The following is a 23,371-nucleotide window of genomic DNA, read 5'->3' on the forward strand; positions in this document are numbered from 1 at the left end:
TAATGCTTTTTCGTTGATCTGATAAAATTCAACCTGCCTGAGCCACAAAATGTAAATGGATATGGAAAAGAGTTGAAGAGGGCTTTTAGTAGACTTCACAATAACAATATGTAATGGGGTCAAACTTAACAGCGGATAAATGTTTCTCCCATTTCACTCAGTCAGTGTATATTACAGCGATTTTTAGGGAAGGTAACTGGCGTAAAAAAAAAGAAAAAAAAAAAGCGAAAGCTGTGAATAAAAATAAAGTTTACACTTACTCTGGACACTGTGTGACTTGACATCCCTCCAGTCCTGTGAGCCCACCTCCTTGTACTGGACCAGGTAGTAGTTGATGGGAACGCCTCCATGAGAGTCTGGCTTCATAAATGTTACGGTCGCTAAGCGCTGGGAGACAGCTGACAGACGAACTGAGTATGGATTCGATGGCGCGACTGGAAACACAAAAACATAAAGGCATGAGACAAACAAGCAGACAATTTCCATTTAGTTATTTTCCTTTGCAAGCTTGTTGTTTTGCTATGAAATAAGCCTTGTCTAATCCACTTGCATGGTGTCAGAAACTGAGAATCCTGTTTCACAAACTTAGGAATGAATTCAAAACAACCTTTTCCTTTGCCTTATGCACTGAGTGTGTAGAGAAAGGAAAAGACTGAGCAAGGCTGAAAGCACCAGATATAACCTTTAAATTATTTTTCAGTTGTCATACATCAACATCATTCATCATGCAACTATTACTTAGGAGTAAATCTGCGAATACTTGATGAGGAATCAAAACTACAAACATGGATCTAAACACTGTTCTCGTATTTGTGTTCTTAGTGTTCGAAGGTGCATCTCACATTCATTCCAGCTCTTTTGTTTTACCCATTATATCCCACTAACCTTTAACCTACCTAGCACTGCAAACATCGCTAGTGTTGACGAATGTACCAGCCACATTATTAATGGCTAAAGAAAACAAACTATAAAGCATTTAAAGTGTTTATACATTATGCAGGCAATACATCCCATTGTTGGTGGGATATTTCAGTCTAGAACAAAGAGGCAGAAAGACTGATTGACTGACTAAGATTTCCACTCCCATCAGCTGATGAGAAGCAAGCACCAGCTGATGGCCCCGCTGATACCCTTCTACACATCCTACTACCCAAGCTACTGAATTTGCTCCTAGCTTTGCAAGCAGCTTTGCAACCCACCTCCACAAAAGCTCATTGTTTTCATGATGTGTGTGAATGATCAGCCATTCATGTCATTCATACCTAACTCTGACATTTACACAACAATAACCAACTGCACTGAATGTATTTTTGATCGAAGATAAATGGCACAGTACCCCTGTAATAAAACTAAAGACAGACATTGTAAAAGATTATTTCTATATTTGGTAAGCTTTCAAGGGTTATTTAGGAGAGATGTAATAATTCATCTTATGCAACGCCTGAGAGGAGCCCGTGTACTTTAATTTCAGGTGAAAACATAACATTTCTATTTCATGTAGATTAAAAGTGTAGGAGCTGTGTTAGTCTTTTCTTTTAGCTGGAACAGACAGGAACAGAATCTATTCTGCGCAGGATGAGGATAAATATATTAAGAAATGGCCATGATGTCAGGTTTCTGTAAGTAATTTTTGTTGTACTTCATTTCTTTGCTAGTTTTCCCTCCTTTGTGTCACCCGTGTTTAGTGTGCAACACCTTAGCCTTAGCCTTCCTTGATTCCTAGTTTGTTTAATTGCTGGAGTTCTGCTTTTTTAAATCCAGTTGTGGGGGATATTTTTTTCGTCTGTTTATATAGACACTGTGTTTTGCCTGCGTGCTGCTCCACCTGTCTCCCTGTGCATGACCACTCCCTCGTTGCGGGTTAAATAGTTGGATTATTGGACTATAAATCCGTTCTCCTGCTGTTGCCTCCAAGATTGTTATAGAACTGGGTGGCAATATGCAGTTTTAGCACATGTGGCCATCTTTGTTCTCCTTGATATCAAGCTCACTGCAATAACTGCTTCTGCATAAGACCTCTGAATATATTTCCTGCACAAATAAACCTCGACTCCAAAAACTTCCTGACATCTCTGCCATATTAAACCTAGCTCGCTCTAGACTCTAGCAATTTAATATACAGCAACTTATCTTATTTTCAGGTAAGTTGCCACATCACTTGACTGCATCGCTTGTCCTTGGATATGTTTTTGATGTGACTCAAGTTGTTTTGGTTGTATTAGTGATTCTCACTTAAAACATCAATGCAACATTCAGAACAGTTTGACTCACTACAAACACACTTTCACCCTCAGATTCTTCTATCAGCTTATGATCGAGCATTGAAGGCAGTGTATTCTATATAAGGTACGTCTCAAATATCCATTAATAACACAAACATGTTCACAGTGTGTTTTCTTGCGTGTGCCTGAGTGTGAGTGTGTGTGTGTGTGTGTGTGTGTGTGTGTGTGTGTTGTAAGAGTCACAAACTCTTCTAAAACCTATTGTTTCCTGCAAGACGACATTTTTGGTCAGCTTTTTGCTCACTACTTTTTTCTCCCTTAGCCAGAGCAATTCAATCTGCACTAAAGATAATTAGACTGCGCTATTGTGTATTAGCCCGCGCTACCGTAAATTAGGGAGTACTTCAGTTAAATAGTGAGGGGTATGGTAAATCAGCCAGCACTATTTGAGATTAGGCGAGGCTGAATAGGGGTTGGGAGTTGTAGTGGAATTTATCTTCCTGAGAATTGCAAATAAGGCTATTACCATTAGCAGAGAGGTAGAGGGTTACAAAGTAGTTGAACGGCTGGAGTTACTGGGAGAGCGGTTATTGAAAAGGTGCAGGGTCCCTGAGACGTCCACACGTTCTGGTCTTGAAATTGAGTTGGTAGTCTCATTAGCGCATTAGTGGCAGTTCTGCAGACTCACCTGCCTGGGCCAAAATGAACTCCTGGTATCGAACTCCAATGTTGTTTCTGGCCGTGCAGTTGTAGCGGCCAAAGTCTCTGTCGGACATAGGAGTCACCTGGACGCAGATAAACAATACAGTCGATCACAATTCATATTAAAACTAAAGATTTCACTTGGACTTTTCTGCTTTGCTCCAACTGTGCTCGATATATAACTGTGCTTTATATACTAAACATGCACTGAATAATGTGTTTTTGGTGTTTATAGGACTGATTTGAAACAGAATTATACTGATATGCTTTGGCATGACCTTAAAAAACCTTTCAGTGGGGCTGATTTAAGACAATTCTGCAAAAACAAGATGATCAAAATCTTCCACAGCCTTGTGAAAGACTCGAATGCTTGATTGCTCTTCTTGCTGACAAGATAACCAGTTATTAGGTTTGGGGGGTGATTACTTTTTCACACAGGCCCATGTAGATTTGGATAACAACTTTTCCTGTAATAAATGAAATCACCATTTAAAAACCGAGTATGGGTGTCTAGTTTTCAGTTAAAAGCATCCTTCATGATAAACTATTCACAATGACCACCACTGGGGTTCCGCTTACTTCCATTAAACTGGGCTGCCAATAGAAACATCAAAATCCGAATTTTGTCAGATTTTTAAAAACTATATCAGTGTGAGTAACTCTTCATAAAGATCCATCAGAATTTATTTTCTTTTTAAACTGATTAAACTACAGGTCTGTAGTTTACTGTTGTTTTAATTTTTTATTTTATTGTTTTTTCCCCTCAAAGAAGAAAATTCAATCCATTGCAGAAACTCTATTTCTTTTGCACCTGTTTTATAAACCACGCTGACAGACTCATTATTAAACTTTCAAACACACTTTTTGTCTCGTGGTTATCTGACCGCCACTGGAGGACTTGAGCTCACCTCCAGCACAGACTTGCCCTCGGCGCTGTGCACCCTCATGTTGGCGGTTCCCTCTGTGGAGATAGTGAAGCGCTCTCGCCTCCACAGCATGGTGGCAGGTGGGTTGGACATCACGTCGCAGCTGATGTTCACCGGATTCCCCTCCCATGAATAATAAACGGTGTGGTTGGTCAGGAACTTTGGTATATCTAAACAAAAAAGAGTAACGTCACGTCTTGCATCCACCTCGTTTACATGGAAAAGGAGCTTTTCTTATTTTTTCGCACTAAAACGAGACCTGAATTGCTAAATGAGTAATTGCTGGTGTGTCTGGAATTTGTGGCAGCCAATTAAACACTCAAATCAAAGGTGGAGCTGTGCTGGATGATCAAAGATGTAAAAAAATAAATAAGTAAATAACTTGCTGAGGCTTCACCTTAAAGAGGAGACGGGGGGGAAGCATTTAATTGCTGCTTCCTCAACTCCTTCGGCAGTGTAAAAAAAGAAAAACTTAATTGAGGCTACCTCAAGCTATGGGTGGGGGTCTCCATTGCGATTGTGTCCCCCAAGAATAGGAATAAAGCATGCAAACAGAAGCTCATTGGCACCGGCAAATAGAAAGGGCAGTAATGGACGACTGCAGCGGCGAGCTGTTGTGCGGATTTCTTTCGGCCCGGTCGGCCCCGCTCAGTCGGAGAGGCATTATGGTTGTTTTATGCTCGCTTGCAGGATTCCATTAAAGAGATTGATGCCTGGCTCTCTGTCACAGCCGAGGACGTGTTATCCCCCTGCAGCCTGCAGTGACTTAGTAAATGAGTTCATTAGTTCGGTGGCAACGGCTGGCTCAGCCCCTCCACACTCAGACTCACAGCCCGTGTCTCTGTGCAGAGCGCGGGAGCGAGTTGTCAGCTGTGGCTCCAGCAAAACAAGTTTGCAGTGTAATGACAGCAACTTTGCTTCACGGTTAGAGAGTGGGTGCACGAATTTGAGATTGTTTTTTTCCTACAAGTTTTTCCTAAAATGTCAACTTTTCAGGAACCGTGCAAAACAAAATTTTGAGGGGAATCCGTGAACTCAAAAAGTCACCTCAGCCTGAAGAGGAGAAAATTGGTTTGCATGTGACAACGCAGATATGGTCTTCATTTTTCCCTCGCTGTCTCTTTGGATATATTTGTTTGCCTGGCCTAGCTCTTTGTTGTTCCTCTGAGCTTCAAGGTGGAATCAATTGCTACCCAAAGAAAAAGGAAAAAAAAACCTCCACTGAGCCTCGCTACTAATGAACCTAATCATTCTGAGGCCAAAATGGAGATCTTTGCTTCAGAGCTCATTAAGCAGGGGGAGAGCCCGCCCCAAATAACCCCAAACAACCAGCACTGAGGAATGGATGCACTCGTTGGGAAGTAGCAGAGCTGTCAGCAGGAGAAAAAAGAAAGGCGATGCATGATATCCTCTCACTAATTAACCCTTCTGGAGGCAGTGTGCATGGTGGGTGACTTGTTTATAATGATATAATGCATTTCAGAAGGGAAAAAAATTACAACAAAATGGAATAGCCAGACTACAAAAAGAATTATTAGAACTGAGCGTGAGTGAACTTTTGAACTCTGCTTAAATGTGTTTATGTGTCCCATTTCCACAGCAAGGACCGCAAAGAGCCGATAGAAAGGCAGAAAGGAGAAGCTTGTAAGAGGCTGTAACAGGTGACCAGGGCTCTGCAAAAACAACACTCCTCTGCATTTTACCCACAGGCAATGTTAGACAACTTGTTGCTTGAATATCCCCAGTTCTAGGAAGCCTGCTGTGGACTGCATGTGCACTCTAACAAAAAGTGCGTGCATGGCGTTTAATGGGCGCGCTTACATTCAATGTCCAGGAACATGCTCTTCTGATGACCTCCGATCCTGCTGAGCGCCTCGCAGTCAAATCGACCCAAGTCGGAGAGCCTCACGCCGCTGATGGTCAGCACCGACTTGCCATGACGCCCACGAACTTCAAACCTCCCATCCTGGCTCTGAGGACACAAACACAACAATAACTTTAAACTCAAATCCAAATGTAACAGACAGCTTAAATGGCAGAAGTTTCAAGTAGTAAAGTCAGCATATGTACTAGTAATCCCAATAAGCCTATAGATTAAGCTTCAGACTGTTCTAAACGCTTCATTTCAGACAGTTTTGTTTTTCTACTCTTGGATCTGTATAATGTCATGAAGCAGTAATATCTTTTTATGTGGTCATTTCAGACACACAAGTCTGGCTGAGACCACAGAAATCATAACCACATGCTGCTCAAACCTTCTGTTTGGGAGTGACAGGCGTGTCAAAGGAGAGTTCGATTCAAGCAAAACACAGAATGGAAATAAAACCAAACGCCCCAAATAAAAAATACAGCGGGTCGTCTTTGTGCGTCTTGTGAAGCTTAAAAAAATTTTCACTCTCTGACTTTTTCCCAAACAAGACACGGATTACCTACTTGGTCTCTTCTTACTGTCAGCACTAAAGCCTGTACTGGAGACACACACTGGGTCTCAAGTTATTGGACCTTAACTGGAAAACTGCCACCACTTCAATATACTACCCGCTATACTACAAGTTAATCCTTGACTCAAATATGTACAAGGTCCTCAATATGCTCATAGTCAAAAAATATTTAATTTTATTCAACACAGTAAAACTTGAAAAAAAATGTAAAAAAGTAAAAGAAACAGTAGAAACACCTTTCAACTATGTTATGAGTATCGAGACTGCATAGTTTGTCTACCAGAGGGCACTCTACAACTTTTCTGATGGAAACGTGTTTGAAAGGCTGTAAACGAGGGGTGTCCAACTCCAGTCCTTGAGAGCTACTGTCCTGCAGCTTTTGGATGCATCCCTACTGCAACACAGCTGAATCAAATGGTTGGATTACCTCTTCAGCATGCCATCAAGTCTGACAAAGCCAGTCATTTGATTCTGGTGTGTCGGAACAAGAATGCGTCTAGACTTGGGTGAACAAATAATGGCAAACAAGTACACAAATAAAATACACATAGCAAATGTTAGGGAAATGTTATTTATGTTTCATGTATCTGGAAGAAAAAAATATCGTTGAGTATCAAAATATTGGAATTTTAAATCAGCAAATATAAGTATCGGTATTGAAAAACTTCTATCAGTCAGAATTTACTCAACTGTATACCACAATAGCATAATTTAAAGTTAAATGTACTTCATTTCATGATAAAGTTTATAATAAATAAAAATATAAAATATAATTACAAATGATCAAGACTATTAAGACTATTTGCACACATCTTTTACATGATCGAGAGAACACATTCTTTTGTTTTGACCCATACATCACACAGTTACATGAAAGCTGTTTATATCAACATCTGAACAACATCAAGTCCACCTCCAAAGCTACATGGCGACCTGTTGCTCGCTACACCAAATCACACACCAATAGGAACCAAACATGAATATGAAACCAATATGAAATATTAACCACCTCACTACTATACACTGTTGGGATGGTTAAAGATGAATAATGATATGAGTCTATAAGAGTCTATAAGACTGGCACTTTTCTGTATTTAGAAAAATACAGCATAGATTTGCAATTTAAACAAGAATGCATAAACTATATATCACAATATGTGGTAAACAAGTATACCTTAATATTATTAAGTTCAAATAAAAATGAAAACTTATATCAATTATAGTCATCGGCACTAATTTAGTGGTTTGAATTAGTTTGAGGCATCACATAAAAAACAAACAGAAATGAGCATGTGAAAAAACGATAAATCCAAACATGAATTCAAGCTTATAAAATCAACTTTTTAAAAATCCAATAAATATTTATTTACTGACCAGACTTAAAAGAAAACAGCCTTACGCCGTTAAAATACAGAAGATGCTTCAGAGTATCAGTTAGTTTTAACAAACAGCCTTGATAAAGAAAATATTCGCACAGACGCAAAATATGTGCCACTTTCTGAGGGATTTGTTGGTTGCAAAAAGAATCCAGATCTCTTTGTTTCACTCTGATGATCTTAGAGCAGATTTTAACAATGCTGTTCAGACTGTTGCGAGGCTGTGAACCCAGCTGATAAAAGAAAAACTCAAAAGAGTCTACGCTGCAGTGGCATCAGAAAATGTAATCAAGAATCTGTTCTCCTGAGTGCTTCTGCATCCATCAGTGTACGTAATAAAAAAGTAAGCGGTACTAGATGTATCCTTGCATACGCAGAGAGCCTGTGCACAATCCTACGGGGTCAGAGAGACGGTCATTTGCTTCCTGCTGTAATGGTTTTAGATGTTGTTCTTTACTGTTTTATTGTTTTTATTGGCTCACTCTAATCTGGCCAGGGGGAAAAAGTTGAAAATTAGCCATTCTGCCAGCACCTGTAGCTTTACAGTAATGCTGAATAATGTGCATTTTTTTAAAAACAGTTTGAATCATATACAGTCTCTCTTAGCGAGTTGAAACTCAGGTGATGGAATGAAGCCAGAAATGAAGGTCAGCTTCTAGCTGTGAGCCGTGTTTGTGATGCAGACTGTAATTCCTCATTACAACCCTATAGTTTTCACACAGTCATTGCATAACTATGGTTTACTGGGTTTAGACAACTCAACACTTCATAGTAGGAAAAGAGAAACTTCCAGACAGAATGGGGATGCTGAGCCTGGAGAAGACTATAGGTCCAACCGTGAATATGATACTATATTTCATTCATGGTTATGTAAAACTGAAGAAATGACAAAGCAGAATCCAGAAAGGCTTCAGGTCCGTCACCAACTAATTTAGAGAAAGTTGTTGGTCCAACTTTGTTCTTGCCACCGAGTGGTGGCCCCTTGATCCATTTTGACCCCTCCCTTTGCAGGCAATCATCACTTGTCACGAAGAGTCAGGGTTAATGCAATAAACTGTCGATTTATTACAAGGTCATTACATCTGTATGAAGACAGATAGTGTCAATTTGAAGCAACGGGTCAATTACGGCAGACGAGGCTATCATTCTAGTAATCGACATTCCCCCGTAATGAGAAAAAACACCTCAGGAGCATCCCCGCTGCAGACATGATACGGCCATAAGCCTTCAGACTGTTGCCATCAGATAACCTCCGTGACCCCGAGAAACTACTTTTCAGTGATGCTGCCTATGGACGCAGAGTTGATGCAATAGAGACCCGCAGCAGAGAATTTGAAGGTCACAGACAATAGGCAGAATAAGCGTTTCAAACATTGTTACCTTCCATCTCCGTTTCGGCTGATTTCGAAGATAATTTATCTCCTGTTGATGCAGAGAAAGACTCTATATCTTTGTGTTATGTGAAATGATATATCATCGCAACGTTAACACAAGCACAGGAAACACAAGTTTGATTCATTATTGCTACTTCATGTCATGAAGTTGGCTGACATTTATTTGAACATAAGGTATCGCCATGAATAGGAAACACAGCTTTAGTTGAGCTCTTATTATTCATAGAGGCTTGGTGTGCTGGAGGGTATTTTTAATGCAAGTACCCGCCACACCACATATGACACATTATGATAGCGATCTCTCCCGGCCTCTTGAAGCCTCCGTGCACAAAAAAGACAGCTATTAAAGGCAGCAGCAGATCATGATTGAGCTATCACTGCTAAGTAACACTGAAATGGCACACTGAAATAGACCCACATAATCAGCAATGCTTTGGGTTGTGTAGCTGTTTGTAGCAAGACAACAAAGGGATCATGATCAAGGACAGGTCTGAGGAGTGCAACACTGGTCAACAAATGCACTGACACATTCAAAGAAGCTTGGGATTGAGATGAATGTTAACCAAGCCAAAGTCCCAATCAGTCACGATACCGCTCCAAACATTCGTGCATCATTGCCAACTAATTAGTCAATTAAGAGTAAAAACTAGAAGAGATGGTTTTTGGCTCCAGGCTTGATTTAAAACAGGGTTCCAGTTAGTGTTGAAGGTGTTTTACTAATAAAGGAATTACAATTTGTGAAATAAAGGAGTGGGAAATCTGAGGCTGAGAGTCAAATAGAGTTTCTATGAAATCTGTTTAGTAGATGAATATGCCACAGTGCTTTGCAGCCTTTTGTAGGGATAACTGGAGGATAAAAAAAATAATGCTGTGGTGATACAAGTAACAATAGACATATATTTTCAGAACTATGATGTTTTGTGTTTTGACAGTCTGTGTTTTCAGTTAGTTATCTTCAGGTACTTAGCCACAGCTCAGTCCACACAAAGTAAGGCTTTATATGCAACACATTCTGATATTGACCGACGTAACCTTACTTACTGGCAGCAGCACAACAGAGCGATGATATAGAGGGATTGTGATCAGGGACACATTTAAGGGGAAGTTTTAAAATGTCTGGCTAAAAAAATAGACCACTATTAGCTTAAGTACTGCAGTTTAATTTCTGATTAGTCCGTTTATACATTTAAGTCCACAAGATTTTTTACAATTACACTTTTACAAACAAGAGTTTTGCAAACAAGCTTAGGATGTTCCCCCTCTGGACACACAGCGAGGATGTCAGGAGTCACTGCAGCCACTGCTGTTTTTATTCCACCTACTGGCAACCACGTGAACCTCACCAGTCTTATTTTTCTAACAGTACATGTCTTAAGCGTTACCAGTGAACAACTGTGGAACAACCTTTAACAATTACTAATACTTTAATACTTTGAACTCCTTTGTAAACAATGACTGCCTAAAGTCTATAACCCATGGACATCACCGAATACTACATTTCATCAATTGAGATACTCTTCCAGGAAGTCTCCTTTAGTTGCTGCTTGTTTGTGGGTCCCTCTCCCTTCAGTGTGGTTCTTAGTAAAAGCATGCTCTGTTGGGATGAGATCAGGGGACTGACTTGGCTTGAGTTACTCTTTGCCTTGAGAATTTCTTGGGTTGCTTATGCAGTTTGCTATGACTCATTATCCATTTGCACTGTGAATCTCTGTCCAATTAGTTTTGCAACATTTGCCTGAATCTGAGCAGAGAGAATAAGCTCTGAATTCTAATTGTAGACTGACAATGATGCACCTACATCCTCAGGCGTATGGATCATTGATCTTCTGTGGTCTTTTAAGCCTTTTGGTCCTCCTGAGCTGGTACATTTAGTCTGTCATCAAATAAGTTAGTCAACTGTTCAGTTACCTCTGAGCCTCTTAAAATGGATTGGGATTGTGTATAAAAATGTCTGTAACACATAAACAATTAAACTCCTTGAATTAAAGCTGAAAGTCTGACCTTTTCTCGATTTGATGGAAGACCCAACGCGATGGTGTACAAAACTGACAAATAGACAAAACTTTTTAAAAAGTGTTACTATCAAAAAACATAGGGACCTGAATGCATATCACACATATATGTAAAAAGCAGACTTCAAATTCATACGTAATGCTAAAGTAATTTCTATGAGAAGGTGAGCCATAGCCCCAGGCTATGTCTACAGTAAATGACAAGATGAGCGTAGACAGAATTTTTCTAATAGGACCAAATAATATTTGACAACTTCTGTGATGAGATGGCCCACCATTTCTAGTTACAGCACTTTTTCAAATGAGAAAAAAATATACTTTTTCACCCTGCACACATAGCCACACGTAAATTGCATTACTCTTTCATCATGTGTTTTTTTTGGCAAAATTATTTGTACAGCCGCCTGGACGGTCACATAAGAAATAATAAGCCTAAACATAATATTTCCACGTATAGCTTTAGTTTAACATGGCACACAAACCCCAGGCTCATGGGCGAGTTTGAGTTTGAGCCTTTCATCCACCAAAACCTCTTCTTCATGTTGATCTATACGTCTTACAGGTCTAGCTGCGCTTTCGTACTCCACCTCACCACCCGTATATTACATTTGTAGCCATAGAAACTAGGAAAAGGAAGGTTTATTTTAAATATGTTCCTTTTTTTTTGAGGCCATCACCCTTCTTCTGTTTTATGTCTGCATTGCTGAAATCTGCACATGCCCATTTGCATTTTTCTGTATTCCAATCTACTTGCATGTTTGAATACTGAGTGTGTATTTGTGTGTACCTTCTGCACACCTTCATAGATTTCCCCAGTAAATCAATGCACATCCTGCCCCTTCTACTGCCCTCCTGTCACACCTCCTCCACCCCCCCATCTCCCCACCTCAGGTAATACTCATTATGTGTCTAAGCCCCATAAGCCTCGGCCCTGAAGCCCCCTCTTCTGAATCACACACTCTTTATGTTGTCGCTCGTAGACTGCTTGGGCATTATCCTGTTTAGAATGGCTTATCTTTGCTCTTATCATCGCAATACTATCAACCAATGAGGTGAAGCGGCGTTTAAAGGCTCAGATCTGGTCTCTTTGTGCTGCCACTGCAGACTTTGCTTGTTTGCCTCGCCAGCTGAGGTCAATGGGATTGAGAGTGTGTGTGTTGAATAGGAATGCTGAGGGGGAAGGAGAGGAAATCTTCGAGGAGAGAGCTTCTGAGTCAGGAAATTACTCGCTAACCCCGCCGCCTCCCCACAATCCATCCACCCCCCCGTCTCTGCCAACTGACAGGGTCTGTGTCTAGAGACGAACTCAGCCCCCAAAGCACAGCCTGTTTGATATGCAGCTCAGTCGGACAGCGAGGCGAGCGGCCAGAAGCAAACACAGCAGCGACATGCACGCCCATGAACTGCACATACGTGTTGCTGCAACGGCACACTCACTGCAGGTACTCTGTGCACACGAGCAGCAAACAACATAAAGACATACATTATAAGGAAAGAGAAAGAAGGGAGTTTAAAAGGACGGGGGAGATGACTAGTGGACAAACAGGCAGGCATGAGCAGGCACATATGAAATCCTGTCCATATCTGATCCATAGTTTCACAATAAAAACCAGGCTTGTGATGTTCCACATCAAACACATGAAGCTATATCTGAAATGCAATCTCTCAAATGGAATTCTGGAGCCTGTTCCAGTGTTATTTCAGTCCAATTGTTGGAGAGTTTTCAGATATTAAAAATGTCAGCTGTAAATGTCAGCGAGGATGGAAACACAGCTAGTCTAATTCTGGCAAGTGCAGCTAATTCTAACAGTTGGGTGCTGGGGCTGAACACAGGGGTCTTCATATTTGCACAACTATAATGATTACTGCATCACCTCAACCTCAAGACAACAACAAAATGACATTTAATAATGGCTTCTTGGTTGAAGGAAATGGAGGCCAACGAGGGGTTTCACATGGGATGCGACAGGAAATGATTTGCTAGACACTGCTATTATCTATTTTTGACTGCTGCAGTGACTGAGGGCCTGACTGTCAGGCAAGAGACTTCAGGCTTAACCCTGATGTCTTACTGGCCAACAGTGGTTCATTTCTTTCTGAGTACAGTGCCTCTGTAACTCGAGAGACTGGAGAAGTTATCTTTGAGATAACAAGTTAACTGACTGATCAATTGTCTTGGAAAATAGCTTCAAAATTCCTTGAAGAGAGTAAGAGGCTTTTTAGTTTTTAGAGACCAAAACCTTTTGGCTTTCTCTGACAAGCGTCAGTGAGGGAAAATGTCTCTGAAAGGGTGGAACGTTTGTGCTTGATGCCACCAATTTCAGAGCAACTTCATTGTTCTTTAGGGCCTATTACAGAAATACAGGTTTGAGACACAGACTCATTGGCACTAAGGCCTTCTGCCTGTTGACCCTGCAAGATTTGAAAGAAGGCCTGCTGGAGGAATTCTACCGTATTGATAAAAAGTCTTGAGCCACCCTTTACTTCTTCATATTTTGCTTGGAAAAATTGGAAAGAGGTGCATGGATTTATTGAAACATTGGGAAAAATATATGGAAATGCAGTATATGAGGCAAAAACAGAGTTTGTACAAGTCTAACAATCTTAAAAGTCAATATTTGGTGTGACTGTCTTTATTCTTCAACACAGCCTAGGCTCTTTAAAGTTGAAATTCATTCATCACACATCGCTTTGAAACTGACACACGGACGCTTACAGATGTTCCAGAAATCAGTTGCTAAGGTAACCTACCAATATAATTACTACAAGGTCATATGTTAATCAACAGTATTCATTATTCTCACTGGTAGTTGCTTCAGTCGCTCACTCGGGAGTTGAGAAAATTTTATGTCAAGTGCGACCTACTTTCTACAGTCTCGGGTCACCACGTCGCTTCCAGTGTGTACGCAGCTTTAGGAAAGCTTTCTTGTCATTTCTTCAAATAATCTTCAGGAATAGTTCTCCAGGCTTCTTGAAAGACATTAAAAGCTCTTCTTTGGATGTTTCTGCCTTCTGTTCTCTTTCAAGATGATCTTGCACTGTTTCACTAATGTTGAGGTTGAGGATCTGGGGAGGCCAATCCATGACTGACAGTGTTCTACTGTGTGTTCTTCTATCCAGGTATGTTTTTACGGCATTGGCGGTGTGTTTGGGGTCATTGTCATGCTGAATAGTAAAGCTGTTTTCCAGACACTTTCTAGATGGCATTGTATGGTGGATTATGGTGGATTCTCTGCTTATAATTCCATCAATTTTGACAAGATTTCCAACACCATTGGCTGAAACGGAGACTGGGACTTTGTTTTTCTTCCACATATCCAGTTTTTAAAGGACACACTGCAAACCATGCTATGTTTTTGGCTAGTAGCTCTTTGGAAATCAAGTTTTTATTATTTTCCATTGTATGAAAGGCTGATCATAACGAAGATACAATTTAATTTTTTTTAATCTTGTCTATTATGTGCAGGCATAAGACTGGTTCAGTCCATGAGCTAAGTGCCTGTGTGTGTTTGAATGATTTGTAGGCTGGTGTTAAGTGGCTTAACCCCAAACATTTTTTTTCCAGGTATAAGGAGTGGACTAAAAAGGCCTGAAAAAGCAGCAAATGTCTAAATCTTTGAAAGGACATCGAAAAGCGAACTAGTGCTCAAGACCTCCTAAAAAAAAGAAAGAAAGAAAAAACACTCAAAAAACCCACCAAAAAACAAGAATATCTGGCTCCTTCAAAGCAAAATACAATGAAATGAGCGGTGGTTCAAGACTAGCGCAGTACTATACTTTTATACTTTTTTTATTTTTCTTCAAAGCTGAAAGAATAAGGCTATATATGTCTTTCACATCCATAAAGTTAATAAAATGTGCCTGGAGATGACTATTGTCGGGACAATCACTATAAAAATAACATTGAATTGAAGTGAGTATAAACAATGAGCATCGTTTGAAGAGTGAAGCCACTGAGGAAGTGCTTTAAACCTGCATTCTTTCTAATGACAAGCCAGAGTTGATTCTTCTGGTTCCAGGAAAGGCATGCAACAGTACAAAAACTGCTACTTCCCTCTCTTGTTTTATGCCCTCCATAAACAATTTCTTCAAGGCTTTATGTTATCAGTCAGTAGTTTCAAGTAATTTTTAACCAAGCAATAGGTTTATTTTGTAAATGACAATTGCATTTAAAAATACTTTTGAAAAACTAGTTGTTACTGTATGAGCCCCACGCATCCTCTTGCAAAAGGGCAAGATAGCTAAAAGAAAAAAAAAGAGTCCATCCATCCATTTTCTTCCAATTATCCACTTTGGGGTTACAGTAGGGCTGGAACTACTCCCAGGTGTCACAGGGTAAGAGCAGTGGACACCCTAGATAGGTCACCAATTTGTTGCAGGGCTAACATAGAGAAACAGACAAGCATTCACAAACCTACGCCCAATTTAGAATCCCAAATTAACCTAAAATGCATAACTTTGGACTCAGACACAGATCCCACACAGAAAGGCCCCGGCCAGCTGGTGGATTCAAACTCAGGAATGGCTTGTTCTGGGGCAGTGGTGCTAACCACCACACCACTAGGTGAGATCAAAGTGGCTACATGCATTTATTACAAGCTAACACACATGGATTTATAATACATACAGCTCTAATTGCAGTGTGGTGTACTCACTGCCCCCTCAATGATTGGGGCAGTTACTTTGGTAACCCTGTCAAACTACACAGCTTTTCTTTTTCTTCAGCAACTGTGTTACTTTCAGTCTTTTATACACGTGCCTCATTATGTGGTTTGTACTTCTTGTGAGAAAACTGCAGCTTTATACCTGTCTGCTTTCTTTTTTCCATTTCAAAAACCTGGGTTTACTCGCCAGGTTATTAATGACAATGGTGTGACCGCTTAGAATATCTGCAGTCTTTCGGCACAGAGAAGTCAGGAAACAATTGGTTGGAGTCTTCTTATTTCAAGGTTTAGCTGTGAAATCGACAGTTGAATCACAGCAAATATGTCAATCTTTTCAGAAGTCATCTACGCAAAAGCACGGAGTTAATGACACTTGCTCTCCAGCCTTGGATATTCTGAATGACTACAACAGCAGACAGTAAGTTTGATCAGAAGCAAACGATACCAGAGGTGTCACAGATGCGCTGCCTCGATTCATAATTAAATTCCAGGAACTGCATCCCATTATGCGCTCATACCCTGGGTGAGCGTGTTAGCCTGACAAAGAATGAAAAGGACGGAAGCAACACTATGTAGTACGTAAAATTACATGCTGGACTTTCCGAAGCTTAACAACTCTAAACGGGAGACACGTGTGTGCCGGCTGGATATGCAGATTGGAGAGCAAATTGAGAGAGGAACATCCTGCTTTAAACCTAAATGACTGCTGCCATCCATCACGCCTCGCGCCGCACGACTCGTGTTTGTCTTTGCGTATGTTTAGGTGTGTTGGTTTGCACTGCGCATTTCCATAATTGCATTTGCTGTGGGAAGAGAAGCACTTACTCTCATTTTCGGCTGTGATTTATCAACCCGAGCGATTCGAGCCAATGCACACACTCATTTATCTCCGCGATGACCTTTTTCCCCAGCAAAAGGAACGGCTGCCATCTTTGTTTTTTGGGGGTTTTTTTTTCCTCTTTTTAAGCTGCTTCTTACCCCCTGTCATGGAAGCGAGTATGGTTTTGACATTGATGGCATGCCATTCAGGAATAATTACTATTTCAAGAAAAGGCTTCTTTCAGTTTGTCACTTGTGTGGCTGTTATTATGGAGAAAGTGAATAATGGATGCTGGGAGAAACAAGTAAAAATAGAAGCTTTGCGTCGCTTCGGTTAAACTTGATTGAATATAATGTCAGCGAGTCTGAGGGAGGTACTGAAGACAGAAGTACAAACTGAAAGATTTGCCCTGAAAACTTCAAGGTCCTGGCTTCTTCTTTGCGCTCGGGGCAACCAAAATAAAAGTGTTTACTGATTTCCCTTGAGATAATAATGTGAGTACAAGGTGAATGTGCATTTGTTGTTTGAGGGTCGCTCTCTTTGAGGCTTTACAGAGCGTGAAAATAAAATCTTGTCAAAAGGAAAAGATCCGGATCAATCACCCTGTAATGTACAGCAGTGGTGGCAATGAATGGCTGTAAGTGCAACGTTTCATGTAAGGCAGATGGGAATGCTTTAATTTTAACGGTGCGACATATACGAGTAATTAGCCGTTACTGTCTGCTGTTGCTTTTTCGTAGTCCGCGGCAATAAGCACCAAGACTCGGTTTTTCTTCATATAAATAAAAAATAAAGTGACATTTTAATGGTCACCATGACAACGAAAGCTGGTATTTTCTCTGTCGCGCGAAAACCTTCTCAAACTGCTCTTTAAGTTGTAGCGCCAGTTAAGCGACTCAGTGACCTTGTGGGATTTGATGGAGAATTTTAGGACACCTTTCCTTCATTAAAAAAACCCCCAAAAACCTCATTAGTGAAACTCCTTAGAATTGACATTTGGCAAATCCAATTGTAGTCATGTCATAGCCAAAGATGCATTTCAAACCACAAGAACACACAGCCACGAATAAAGATTTGCGGATTCAAATGGCATGTTCGTTTCTTCCCCTCATTTTCTTCTTCGGTCGTGGGTGAACTCAGTGAAGTGTGGTGCTGCGTTTTGCTGCACAGCGACTGCAGTGTTTTGATTCACACCACTGACTGGCTTTCTCCCATAGCAACAGTGCCCGAGGCTCGCTGGTAGAGCCATCTGCCGCGCCACAATGAGAGACAAAATGTGACTTCTTCGAAACAAAGCTATAATGAAATTGAATGAAGCGATGCTTCCATAAAACCAGCAGCGCCTCTGTCTTCACACCTCTGTGCATTACCAGTACGTGCACTGTTTTATTTGGCCCAGGACACACAATCTGTGGTTGACTCTCTAATGATTGGAGTCTTTTAAGTCAGTTTTTGTACCTGTGATTATAATCAAAATACAATTTAAGTAGCTCCCATCCATATACATATGAATATTGGCAAATCTGTGTCTCATCTGTAATGTAGAATGATCAGTCGTGACAATAAACTCAGGCATGTGACAGATGAATTGAATAAGATCAGTTATTACTAAAATAATGATCTGATGGGAAACCTTTGGACCTGTCATTCATGTGGAAATTACCAACAATAGCAGTGACACCCCCCGATGACTGTGGTCTCTCAGCAGACTATCGAGGTAGACCCTGAGCTGAAAACCTAAGGCTGTTTTTCCCTCCTCATTCCAATAACACAACAAACACAGTAAACTAGACAAAAGACTCACACGGATGAACTTTCCACAGGATTCACCTGAACAGACTTGAAACACATAGGCCAGGGATGTCAACTCATCCACATTAACCGGTAAAACTGCCCAGACATTTCTGTCATTTAATGGTTTATCTATTACTGAACTACTTTCGTGTAGTATGAACGGCAGTGTCTGTATCAATAGGCAAACCTGTAAAACTTATGAAAATACAGTTAGAAGTTCAAAATCTGTGCACTTCTTCACATTTTCCAAAGCCTTCCAGTCGGCCAGATTGGAGTCTTTGCCGGGCTTATTCTGGGCCCCGGGCCTTATGTTTGACACCCCTGACATAGGCCTTACCTAAACACCCACAAAACCAAGAGGTGCCAGACACCCCCAGACGTCACATGAGCCTTTTAAGCAGCTCTAAGGGGAATGGCACAGTATTAGGCAGGTGCTTTAATGTTTTGGCATATGGCTGTAAATGCATTTGGTATGCAACCCCAGTAAATTTCCCATAAATCCTTCCTACCCAAGTCATTTCCTTTGGGCACGACACTCATGCTGTAATTCCAGCCTATGCTGTACGATGATGAACACAAACACACACACACAGCCAGATGGGCTTTCTGGCAGCTTCTACCTTGTCTCCGTCCACGAAGGTCTGACCGTCGCTGGCTCTTCTCCAGGAAATGTCAGGCAGAGGCTCGCCCTCAGCCACGCAGGAGATCATGGCAGCGCTGCCCTCTACGGCTGTCACGTTTTTCAGCTGGGTGATATGGGGCTGGACTGGAGATCACAGAGGACAAGCGGGGTAGAGAAGGTAAATAAGAGAAAAAAAAGTGAGTAGAGGAGAACAGATTTGAAGGCCAGAAGAAAAGGTGTGAGTGAGGAAGGAGAAGTGAATAAAAGGATGAGCAGGAGAGAAACTGTCAAAGATCTAACTCATAAAGTGAGTTAGAAGATGAAGGCTATACCATGGGGTTTAAACACCGAGCTGATGCATGACTTTGGTACTGACAGTGTAGGCCAAGATCATTTATACAGTGCAGTCATACTCTACAGGTTTGATATAGTGAGAAAGCATGGCCTCTGGCCTATTTTGCACACACTCGTTGGCCTAGATGAGAAAACTGACTTTGCTAAAGTTTGAAAGAACAAATCAACTGTTCCACCTTTTTTATTTTAAATAAATATAGATTTCTGTCTGGAAGGATGCCTCTCCAGCACCGTGTGATTTGCTTTTGGCACAGAGTGAGCACCGCGATAAGTGCTGAAAAGCGTGCCGTTGGGGGCTGGTCCCTGCTCGCCTCCTCCTGATAAGATGCTCTAAGCAAGCCCTGAAACCTGATGCATGTCAAGGGCATAGAGCATGTCACATGAATCATGGATTACTTCTTTTTTCCCCACACACACACTGCACTTACGTTGTTAACAGGGTGCTTGCAAAGTAGCATGGCATAAAATCCGAAAGGCAAAGGGAAGTGAACAGGAAATAGTGACTACTGTACTGAAGGCTTTTAACACCGCCCGGGGGGAATCTTTGGGGAGTGTTTGGCAATTTCACATGGCTTCAACCTCGAGGTGAAGGAGCCATCTTGAGGGATTTTGGGAGCTTGTCAAAACATGGGGGTCACACAAACATACACACAGGCAGCCAGGCAAATATTCCTCTGCCTACAAGGACTTTTAGTAAGTGATCAAACTGCGTAGGCACAAATAACCAACAAAGACGTTTAAACAAAATTAACCTGAATCTCAACTTTAATGAAAAATGATCACAGTAACAATAAACTCTTTAAAGACATTCACGAACATTTAGGGATTCACAAGTTTTGTTATTGGATGCGAGATGAGACATGGTTTAAAGGTTTAGCATGATATCACTGCAACAGCCCTGTAAAAGGTTCTTGGTTTGAAACAACCCTTCTGGAAGTAATAAAAAAATAAGTAAAACTACAATCAGAGGTGGGAAATGTACACACATGCTTCACACAGAGAAAAAGTTGAAGTACTGATTCAACTTCTTTACTCAAGTCAAAGTGAAAAAGTTCTGGCTCTGAACGAATGTACTTACAGCGTCAAAGTAAAAAGCAGCTCTTTGAAGGACTTTTCTAGCAGCTATTTTTGTGGAACTGACCTTCGTTTCCTGTCATGATGTCACTAACTGTACTTTTCTCTGTCATAGACGGGTTTGCTTTGCACTCGTTTTCCCCGAATATGTTATTTTGCCTCTTTCATCTCTGTCTCGGATCCCTTCCCTTCATTTAGGTTCAAATCAGTTTGATATCGAGAAGGCGCGCAGTGAGAAGAAATAATCAATAGCACCCCTCACATATCTTGAAGCTAAGTAATAAGGCTCCTTTGAAAATGTACAAATGTTGGGAGCGAGAGTAAGAAAAAGGTTACTTTCTCACTGTGTCAGAAAAACAAAGGGTTCTAGTAAATTGTAGATACTTAGGGATACCTAGGGATTGGCGAATGGTCAGCTGCACCAACAAAGAAAACAGCCAATAAACAAGAAAACGGGGTTCGTCAGATTACTGTATTTGGAGATAAAATAGTAAGATATACTTTGAGCAATTTAATCTGGTATGTGCAGAGGTTAATGTGGGCTGGATAATCTAGCTAGAACTGTACTGAGAGAATTAATAAGCAACGCAATCTGACATGCATTGAAGCAGGTTAATGCATGTCATTCTTGAATGAGTTAATCTTTCATGTGCTGAAGCCTGAAATAGCTTCTAGTGACAGCGTGGAGTTAGTGCACAGCGGTAAGAAAATAATGACATCACACAGCCCTGTTACACTCTCCAGACATGAGTTTTTTTCTTTTTATTACTTTGATGCGTTCATGGTGCAAATGTCAATGAAGTTGTGCGTGTGTCAAGCTAGCACTACAGACGAGGAGTACCATGAATGGAGTAAATTTTTTTTAGGTGGCAGGTGATGGCAGCTCATCAAACATCATCAAAAGTTGGTAAGCTAAAGGTACAGCTGGGAAACAAAGGGGGGATCGCGCTTTCCACACCCCAGCACCAATACTGTGGAACAGTTTACCTCTATGCACCTGTGGCTTCTTTTAAAAAACAGCTGAAAACACATCTACTTAGACAGGCATTTGGGTAATGTTCTTGTTTTTGTGTAATATGTTGTTTTGTCTGATATGTTTTTATGTTCCCTGTAAAGCACTTTGTAACAGATTCCTGTCTTAAAAAGTGCTATATAAATAATTTTACTACTAGTCTAAAAAGTTTGGAAAAAGAAAAAGCGTCTGGACTTCTTTAAGTTGCTTGAAGACGTTTCACCTCTCATCCGAGAAGCTTCTTCAGTTCTAAGGTCAAATGGTGGAGAGTCCCAGATTTAAGCCCTATGGGATTGTCCCCCCAAGAGGGACAATGGACCCCCTAATGATCCTCTACCTAATCACATAAGCCAAGGTGTGGAAACAGGTGTAGGTCACAATCAGCCAAGGTTTCCTAGCCCCACCCTATCATGTGATTTCCTGAGGTCAGAAGGCCCAGGATGTGAGTGGGCGTCAAGGCATCTGGGAAGGCATCTCAAAACTGGATTATAGATGGCAGAAAGTTGGCGTCGTAAGCCACCAGCTCTGTTCAAAGATGGTCGCTCACAGTGGACATAAATGGCTTCTTTCACTCTTCTTTCAAACCATCTGTCCTCTCTGTCCAAAATGTGACCATTGGTGACCTCACAAAATCACATGATAGGGTGGGGCAACGTTTCACAATGAGTTCACTGGAAACCTTGGCTGATGGACCCCCTGTCCATTGTCCCTCTTGGGGCGAACACTCCCATAGGGTTTAAATCTGGGACTCTCCACCATCTGACCTTAAAACTGAAGAACCTTCTTGGATGAGAGGTGAAATGTGAGTTTGTTAGATTCAGTGAGTCCTGAATCTAACATCTTCCATATGAAAGCATGTGCAAAAAGTATCTTATCATTGATAAGACAGTTAAGCGGTTTATATTTCTATATGCATTTTGGATATGATTGATGCCTTGTGCCCGGTCTCAGTGCAGTTATAAGAATATTGGCAAGGCAGTAGGGATGAAGCAAACAATAAAAAGAAAATCACTTAACAATAAACACATATATATATATATATATATATATATATATATATATATATATATATATATATATATATATATATCCAGCACAAACAACCACATTAATGGCTTATTTATGCTACAACCAACTCCTCAACTCTTGTTTTCCTCAATCAAGTCAAATAGATTTGCCGGGAATAGCAAGGATAATTTTACTTGTTTCAACAACAAATCAGCGCACTTCAGAACTCATTCAGAATCAAGTGTCCTTTTCTTGAAAATAGTGCAACAATCTGCTTGATTCTGTTTTGTGTCAATACAAAAGGCCACATAGAGAAGAGGTGAAATTATCTCAACCGTCGGGTTTTTTTCCCCCTTTTTTTGCTATAAGGCCCCATAATGAGGCACAATTTCTTTGTTAAGATGACGTCTGCAGAGTGAAAGATGTTAGAAGCACTACGTTCTGACAGCTCTCCGTGTGCAAACATACAAATACAGATTCAAAACGATCCGACTGCCAAACACAGAAAACTGTTAATGGCACTGAAAACTGGTCTGAACCAGTTCTACAGTTCCTATCCACAGCTGTTTGCCTCAAATGCCCTTCATCATAAAAATATTAAATGAAAAACCTCTCATTTGTCAAAAACCACTCTGCAGGGACTGCTATTAATAACATTTTATTGAAAACATTTCCTCTTTAAATGAGAAGCTTTCTTTATGCTAAAAGACAAAAATCCTAAATTTATCTGACCTTGGACTTTTACTAAATGAACTTTATTCTTATTCAGTTTGTAAATTCAAATGAACGTCTTTAAGTTTCTCTTAAACTCAGCATGACAAAAAAACTATTAGTATTTTACTCCAACACATGGTAATAACTCTAATTACCCTTAATTATTCTAATTACAGGTATTATAATAATTATACTTGTAAATGTTGTATTTTGCTACTGCATAGTGTCAGCCCTGG

General features: G+C 40.6%; 1 protein-coding gene across 3 annotated transcripts in view; it reads right to left on the minus strand.

Moving 5' to 3' along the window:
• Positions 1-23,371, minus strand: part of ncam2 (neural cell adhesion molecule 2) — a 372,021-nt gene that overhangs the window by 44,993 nt on the left and 303,657 nt on the right. For all 3 annotated transcript variants that reach the window (XM_005460775.4, XM_005460774.4, XM_019352139.2), the window contains exons 8-12: positions 18,972-19,117; positions 5,672-5,822; positions 3,833-4,020; positions 2,911-3,007; positions 261-434 (exon numbers count right to left, since the gene is read on the minus strand). In XM_005460775.4, coding sequence (XP_005460832.1) covers positions 261-434; positions 2,911-3,007; positions 3,833-4,020; positions 5,672-5,822; positions 18,972-19,117 — 756 coding nt within the window. The remainder of the gene's footprint in view (positions 1-260; positions 435-2,910; positions 3,008-3,832; positions 4,021-5,671; positions 5,823-18,971; positions 19,118-23,371) is intronic.

The sequence above is a fragment of the Oreochromis niloticus genome, linkage group LG23 (genome assembly GCF_001858045.2).
Source record: "Oreochromis niloticus isolate F11D_XX linkage group LG23, O_niloticus_UMD_NMBU, whole genome shotgun sequence".
Taxonomy (NCBI): Eukaryota; Metazoa; Chordata; class Actinopteri; order Cichliformes; family Cichlidae; genus Oreochromis; species Oreochromis niloticus.